The 7,969-nt window shown below is 37.3% G+C and overlaps 2 protein-coding genes across 2 annotated transcripts; both read right to left on the reverse strand.

The window, feature by feature from the left end:
- Window positions 1-895: 895 nt before the first annotated feature.
- On the reverse strand, window positions 896-3,050 carry LOC147943617 (uncharacterized). The gene is made up of 6 exons (XM_087512294.1): window positions 2,464-3,050; window positions 2,079-2,211; window positions 1,703-1,990; window positions 1,402-1,605; window positions 1,121-1,312; window positions 896-1,057 (listed from the first exon to the last, which is right to left on the reverse strand). The coding sequence occupies exons 1-6, from the start codon at window positions 3,048-3,050 to the stop codon at window positions 896-898; spliced, it is 1,566 nt and encodes a 521-aa protein (XP_087368420.1).
- A 602-nt stretch (window positions 3,051-3,652) lies between these two features.
- LOC147943618 (uncharacterized) lies at window positions 3,653-4,443 on the reverse strand. Its single transcript, XM_087512295.1, has 2 exons — window positions 4,053-4,443; window positions 3,653-3,978 (listed from the first exon to the last, which is right to left on the reverse strand). The coding sequence occupies exons 1-2, from the start codon at window positions 4,354-4,356 to the stop codon at window positions 3,653-3,655; spliced, it is 630 nt and encodes a 209-aa protein (XP_087368421.1). The 5' UTR covers window positions 4,357-4,443.
- Between the last annotated feature and the right edge of the window lie 3,526 nt (window positions 4,444-7,969).

The raw sequence follows: 7,969 nt of genomic DNA on the forward strand, positions 1-7,969 counted from the left end.
ATAATATTATTCCATCTCTGTATATATACAAGTATTCCCATTACTTTAGTCTATTACCTTTCAACTACAAACTAGAATAAAATTATTTTTTACAACACTCTGTCCGCTCGACACTACAAGAAAACAGTCCATTCCCGACTACAGTTAGAGTCGTTAAGTAGTCGCTAATTTGCTGTTTACGACTCAGTTACGACTGAAACGTGTAGTCGTAAATCCTTAGTCGGTAAAAGAATTAGTCGTAAAAATAGTCGTTATTTAACAACTATTGTACGACAAAATTCCGTACTCGTAAAAATAGTCGTAACAGAGTCGTAAATAATTACGACTACGATACGACAGAGTTACGATTAACCAGCAGTTATGTTGGCAGTTGTAAAGGAGTCGTAGTGTAGTCGTAACATTTGAAGACTCCCTTACGACGGATTTACGACTAATCATGATATACAGTAATTTTGCTTGTAGTCGTAACGTAGTCGTAACATGCTTATTGATTTACGACTATTTGGCTACTATTCTAAACAAATTAGTAATGTAATTTTAATTTGTTTAGCGACTAATTTTTTGTGGAAAACAAATTTATAAATGTTTTAAATTGAAATTGGTACCTGTTTCTCAAAATATTATGAAACCAATATTAAGGCAATAAAGTCATATTAGAACAAAAACAAGATTAAGGCAATAAAATCATATTAACCATGATTTATAATACAAACCAAAAGACCAAGTTTCTCACAAGACAAATATACAAACCAAAAGAGACAAATGCATACCAAGTATACATGTGTCTCAACAAAGAGACAAGTTCAACAAAAGAGAGAAGTTCAACAAAAGAGACAAGCTAATTAGTTAGGTCTATGAAATTGTAGGTGAGAAGTTAACCTACAAAGCATCACTATTAAGGAACCGGATTTGAAGGTGGAGCTGTTGCAGGGAGTGTGGTTGAGAGTGGCTCTGTGGTTGCTTCAGCTGATTGAGTCTTCATAAACTCTATAAAGGCAGGGTCAGTTTTGCGTAGGTACTTCTCGACTAAGGACAAATGCTCTAACTTGTCATTCTGCTCAGCCACAGCTTGGAAATGTAGTGCTTCACGGGCAGCAAGCTCTGCATCACGAGCAGCAACCTCTGCATCACGGCGAGAATTATAAGCAGCCTGCTCTTCGATTTGACGTTGAGTTTCCCTCATTTGCTCTTGCAATGACTGAAACATTGCAGACTCTTGTTGTTGGTTTGCCAAGCCGTTGAGAAGAGGTTGAAGAGTATGCTTAAGACTTCCAACTCCATACATGTTTCCTCGTGAATCTTTCTGAGTAGACTACAAGAAAACAAAGAGAAAAACAAACGTTAAAGAGACTGTAGAAATCAAAAGATAATTTAATGTGGGTTGTGAAAAGTGATATTTACCTGAATAAAGATGTTTGTGTAATCATCTGCTGTGAGCTCTGGAGGCTGTGAAGTATGTTCCCCAAGGTCGGACAACTTCTGCTGCAAGTTCTTCTCATAATTGAGAGAGATTTGCTCTGCCTTCCTGTCAACATAAGTACCATCTGGCTTGGTATGTGTCTTAATAAAAACCTCACCAAGACTAACCGGTCTTCCCAATTCCTTCTCTTGCAATGTTACAAAAGAATCAAGGGTTATGACATCATTTAAAGCTCCAAATGTAAAGAAAAACAAAATTTATGGGTATATAAAAGTTACTAACCATTTCGTTATGGATTTGTTGATAAGACTTTGAACCTGATAAGTGGACATGAGGACCAAGACCTCCACGATCAGACATATGAGCTTTAGAGTAGGTGACACTCCTTTGTTGTGCTTCTTCAGTCTCCCAAAAATCAACCATTATTTGCCAAATAGTATCTCTGATCCATATTGGTCGCTCTCCACTAGTCTTGGCATTGCAAATCATGTCTTTCATCCGGCGTTTGCAGATGAGCTCAAAAAACTGTTGAACTGTCCCAGTAATCAAAGGATCCCATGTGTGTGTTTTCTACATAGCAAAGACAATATAATGATGTTAGTGGAAACTCAACAAGTAAACCTATATGTGAAAAGGTTAAGAGAGAAGAAAACTGTACAGCAAACTCAATGAACCATCTCTGTTGTCTGTCCCGAGGCACACATGTCCAGCTGTAATATGGACCATCAAATTTATTTGTAAAAATTTTAGTAATGCTCCTTACCAGTCGCGATTTTTCGTCGCGAGTAAACCTGCAAACACAAAACAGCAAAAAAGATGTCAATGTTCTAAAACAGATAAGGACCAACACAAAACAGATGTCAAAACAGATTGAGTACTTAAACTTATGTATATACGACCAACGCAAAACAAAACCTATTAAGAACAAACATCAAACAGACATATATATAGGTCCAACACAAAACAGATGTCAAAGATTGAGTACTTATACATATATATAGGCACAAAACAGAACCTATTAAGAACCATCAAAGATTGAGTACCAGGTCGTGTTTGGCATCGGTGTTGGGGAGAGGACGGTTGTAAACTTCTCACGGTTTGGAACTCTAAGCAGGGCATTTAGAGTGACAATCGTGTCCTCCTGGAGCTCCGGATTTGAAGCCTCAGAGCCTTCATGGTAGTTGTTACCATGAGATGATGGCCGGCTCTGAGCTTGAGAGTTATCAGCTGGAGACGGTGGAGCGTCTTGTGGTGGAGGATCAGGTGGAGACTGTCGCGGATTGTTATGGACCTCCTCTGACGAAAGAGGCTGTTGAGTCTGACGTTGTTGGTTCACCGAGGTCCGGAAAAGAGTCTGTGGCGGTGGATAGTTGCGGATCTGTGGTGTTTCTGACGGTGAGGGTCTCGGGAAAACGTGGTCTTGCTCTTGCGGTGTTTGGGGCAAATCTACTGCCGGCGTAAAGTTGTATTGTGTCGGTAGAGGGTTTGGTCTTCTCGCTTCTTTGATGGGGGTCGACCCTTCGGTTCTTTGGAAGAAATTACGGTCCATCTTCCTCTTTCTTCCTCGCTTAACTGGAGCTTTGGTCGGAGCCTTAGTTGCAGACTTCGCCGCAGATTGCGTTGGAGCCATCATGAAGAAGAGAATCGGGAGACAGATGAGAAAGACAGACAGATAAGAGAAAGCAAATCGGGATTCAGAAGAGAAATCGGGAAGAGGAAAGTTTTCGAAGAGGAGAAGAAGAGAAGAGAAGAGGAGAGTTAGGGATTTTGGTTTCGGAGTTATCGAAGAGAAGAGAAGAGGAGAGTTAGGGATTTTGGTTTTGGGTTTGGGGGAAAAATTAGGTTTTAGGTAGGGGGAAATCAAAATTTTTTTGGTTTAGGGGGAAATAATTTTGGTTTAGAGGGAAATTAATTTGGTTTTCCGGGTTTATTTGGGTTGAGATTAATTAATTCATATTTTCTTAATTTAGTCGCTAATTGGTCACTAATTAGTCGCCAATAGTCATAATAATTAAACTAAAATTTTAATATTTAGAAACTAAATATTAGTCATAATTAAACTAAAAGTTTAATATTTTGAAACTAAAAGTTCAATATTTTGAAACTAATTAGTCATAATTTACAATTTAATATAAACACATAATTATTTATTTTAATAGAAACATAATTATTAATAATATTTGATACAAGCATAATTATCCAAATTGATACAAATATTTTACACAAGCATAATTAGTTAGGAGGATCTTCGTCTTCATCTACTTCATCGTCTGAAGATGATAAATTACATTGAAATTCATCTTCTGGTTCTGCATCTTCGACATCATAATCAAGATTTAGTGGTTCATTTATTTCTTCTAAATTATCGAAAACCAGATCTTCAATAGTTGTCACCAATACAGCATCATCATTTTCTGTTTGCAAAAGAGTTGGTTCTTTGTTCTCATATTCTCCTGCAATGTTTCCCCTTGGATTAACTTTTAAAACATTGAGCCATTCCTTCCTTGGTTTCTTTGTGTATGGGTAGGGAATATAGCAAACTTGATGCGCGTGGGAGGCTGTTTAGGAATATCAACACAAATATATATTATCGACATTAAAAAATAATATCTATATATATATATGTACGTACCTAGAATAAATGGTTCGTATTTATTATATTTTCTCGATGATAGAACGTCTACAACGCCACCATTGCTCATTCGAGTGCCTCTACCCATAACAGGGTCATACCACTTACACTTAAAAAGTGTGATTCTCAAATTGACCATCCCCTCATACTCGAGTTCTATGATATCAGTTAAAGTCCCGTAGAAATCCGCTGCATCGGATGCATCAATGTAATTTTCACCTTTAACACAGACTCCATAGTTACAAGTCTTTCGTCCAACACCATGATCACGTGTATGAAATAAGTAGCCTCTTGTAAAATACATTGGCCATGTTTTGACCTTGTTCAAAGGTCTATGCACTATCTCTTGAACCCAGGTAGGAAATGGATTTGGGGCGTTCCAGTAAGAAACCTGCATATTAGTCACAATATTATATTAGAATTATTTATAATATATAATAAAAATATTTTACATAAGGATTAAATAAAGACATACATAATCTTTAACCCATAAATGATATTCGTCAGCTCTTTTGGTGGAGAGTTTTTTTTCCGAAAGTCCTGGATATTTTGCACCAATAAAATCCTCGAACATACTATATATACAAGACCAACACAAATATATGAGAATTTTTGTGGATTATATATATAATAAAGTATATAAACTTAATTATACCTCTCAATTGGCTGAAAATAGTCACAATTTCTTAAAACATATGCATGTGCGCATTGATAGTCCCTTTCAGACAGCCATACTTCATTCATTTCTCCACTTGGACGGCCGATGTGAGTAAATATAGGAGGTACTCCAGGGACATGATATTCATGGGCTTCACCTTGATCAAATCGTGTTAACCTGACCAAATGAGAAAAGCAAATGACTTTCAAATAAATGATAACAGTTTTATCTACCTTGATTGATTTTAGAATTTACCTTGATTTTGTTTTTATATGATCGGCAAAGTAGTGCTCAGAGAAGTAAGCAATCTCGTCATTGATATATGACTCAACGATTGATCCAGCCGCATATCTTTTGTTCTTCGCTTTTCCTTTCAACTTTTTGAAAAATCTCTCAAAAGGATACATCCACCTATATTGGACAGGGCCTCCTAATTCAGCTTCGTAGGGGAGATGTATAGGCAAATGCTCCATCACGTCGAAAAATGATGGTGGAAAGTCTTTTCCAAATTGCATAGGATCTGAATTATGTTCTGTTTTAGAATTTGAATGCGACTTTTATGCAAAGTTCTCGCACATAAGTCCCAGAAAAATGCTCCAAGCCCTACAATATACAATGCAAACTATTGGGGTTAATTTCTTTATATTTACTATTAAATGACTTCAAAAATATAGGTATATATATGAAATTAATTAATACCTGATAATGCAAGGTGGACGTTCCGGTCTAGAAGTTCTGCAAAGATAAATGGAAGTAGTCGTTCCATAAAAACATGGCAGTCATGACTCTTCATGCCTGAAAACTTTCCATTTTCCATATCAACACAACTAGCTAGGTCTGACGAATAGCCATCAGGAAATTTCACCGAATGTTTGACACATTCTAGTAAACTTGTTCTCGCTTCCTCTGTCAAAGTGTAGGGTGGGAAAGGAGCTTTACCATCACTATCAATATGTAGTTGTGGCCGAGAACAGAATTTTTGTATATCCAATCTTGACATGATGTTGTCTTTTGATTTACCCTTCACACTCATAAGAGTATACATGATGTTATCCAAAACGTTCTTCTCTGTATGCATCACATCAATATTGTGTCAAAGATTGAGGTCCCTCCAGTAAGGCAGCTCCCATAAGATGCTTAACTTATGCCAGTTGTGTTGCTTCCCATAGCCAGCAGTCTTCTTTTCATGACCATTTCCACCAACGTCCTCGGTTTTTGGTGGTTTTACTTCAGCCAACCGCTCGTAATAAACTTGCTCACCAGTCAACGACTGAGGTGGATACTCTCTCAAAGCATCTTTTCCCTTTAGAAAGTCTTTCTTATTCCTCCTTAATGGATGACCGTGAGGAAGAAATCTCCGATGACAATCAAACCAACACACCTTCCTTCCATTAGGGAGATAAAACGACTTTGTATCTTCCATGCAAACTGGACAAGACAATTTTCCATGGGTTGTCCATCCTGATAACATGCCATACGCCGGAAAGTCACTTATCGTCCACATTAGCGCTGCCTTTAGATTAAAATTTTCATTCAAGGAAACATCGTATGCATCGACTCCAGTAGACCACAACTCTTTTAACTCCTCAATCAAAGGTTGGAGGAAGATATCCAGATTAGCTCGCGGATGATTTGGCCCAGAATTCAAAATTGTAAGAAACAAGAACACTTCGTTCATGCACATACCAGGGGGTAGATTGTATGGAGTCAAGATCACAGGCCACAATGAATGATTACGAGACACGCCAAACAGATTGAACCCATCAGTGCATAATCCAAGATAAACGTTATAGGGTTCTTCTGCAAATCGAGGATTTTGTTCTTGAAAATATTTCCACTCCGCTGCATCTGAAGGATGACACATTTCTCCCTCCTTAGATTTGTCTCAGCATGCCATCTCATCGCCGCCGCAGTCTTGTGGCTCTGGTACATCCTCTTCAATCTATCAGCAATAGGTAGATACCACATACGACTGTATGGTATCTTGGTTCTACGTCGAGGATCCTTTGGCTTCCATCTTTGAGCACCACAAAACAGACAAGTCTTTTCCTTTTCGTCATCTTTCCAGAATATCATACAATTGTTAATACAAACATCAATTGTATAATATGAGAGACCTAAATTATGCATTAATTTTTCCGTCTCGTAATGTGAACCCGTTGCCTGGTTTCCTTCTGGTAAATACTCATTCAATATTTCGCACACCGAATCCACTAACTTTTCACTCATATTATACTCCGCCTTATTTTGCATGACTCGAGCAGCTAACGATAATTGTGAGTGACCTTCATGGCAACCATCGTATAGTGGATTTTTTGCGCCTTCTAACAAGTCGTAGAATTTCTTTGAATGATTACGTATTGGTTATTCTACATTTTGAGAACTACCCTCATGATAGTTATCATCTAAACCCACATTATAACGAAATGCATCATTCACCATATCCACATATGGATTTTCTACTACATTACCCACATCTACATTACCCACTTCTTGATCACTACCAACATAACTTGTTCCTATATCCATATTGATTTCTTCCCCATGTCTATACCAAATATAATAATCAGGCATAAATCCATTGCTAAAAAGATGATTCCAAATTCTTTTTCCCGACATAAACTTATCGTTCTTACAACGACTACAAGGACAGTGAAACATACCCCCATTATTCTGTGCTAGAGATTGACTATTTGCAAATTCCATGAATTGCTCCATCCCCGTTGTAAACTCCGCCGAAAAATTGCCCGTCACTTCATCGAACCTCTTATACATCCACTCTCGAGAATTACTATAATTGTAATTCCCAGACATTATACAAGAATATATAAAATCTTTTTTTTTCTTTTTTTTTTTTGGAAGATTTTTTTTTAAAATTTTTTTGGAATATTTTTTTATTTTGGAAGATTTTTTTTTTGTGTTTTTATGAGTGAGAAGAGAAGAAATGGTGAGTGAAGAGAGAAGAAGTGGTGAAGGTCGTATATATAGGTAATTTTGGCGACTACCAAGCGACTATTAAAATTCAGTCGCATAATACAAGTACACCAACCCCCAAACGAAGAAAACGTGAATTTTAATACCGACATGTTAAGACTATTATACGACTACGTTACGACTCACCGAAAGTGTCGCATAATAGTTGCTAAATAACGACTACTAAGCGACAACCTGTACGACCCGCCGATATTGTCGTAATATAGTCGCCTAATTTGGTGACTTGTATGCGTCTACCTAGATAGTCGTAACTGAGGGACTACAT

This window comes from Camelina sativa, chromosome 5 (assembly GCF_030686135.1).
Source record: "Camelina sativa cultivar CO46 ecotype springtype chromosome 5, ASM3068613v1".
NCBI classification, from domain to species: Eukaryota; Viridiplantae; Streptophyta; class Magnoliopsida; order Brassicales; family Brassicaceae; genus Camelina; species Camelina sativa.

Coding starts and splice junctions, on each gene's coding strand:
- LOC147943617 (XM_087512294.1), bottom strand. CDS start 3,050: ATGGCTCCAACGCAATCTGCGGCGAAGTCTGCAACTAAGGCTCCGACC. Junction 2,212..2,463: donor CCGATGCCAAACACGACCTG/GTACTCAATCTT, acceptor TTGTGTTTGCAG/GTTTACTCGCGACGAAAAAT. Junction 1,058..1,120: donor ATTCTCGCCGTGATGCAGAG/GTTGCTGCTCGT, acceptor GCTGTGGCTGAG/CAGAATGACAAGTTAGAGCA.
- LOC147943618 (XM_087512295.1), bottom strand. CDS start 4,356: ATGTATTTTACAAGAGGCTACTTATTTCATACACGTGATCATGGTGTT. Junction 3,979..4,052: donor ATACGAACCATTTATTCTAG/GTACGTACATAT, acceptor ATTCCTAAACAG/CCTCCCACGCGCATCAAGTT.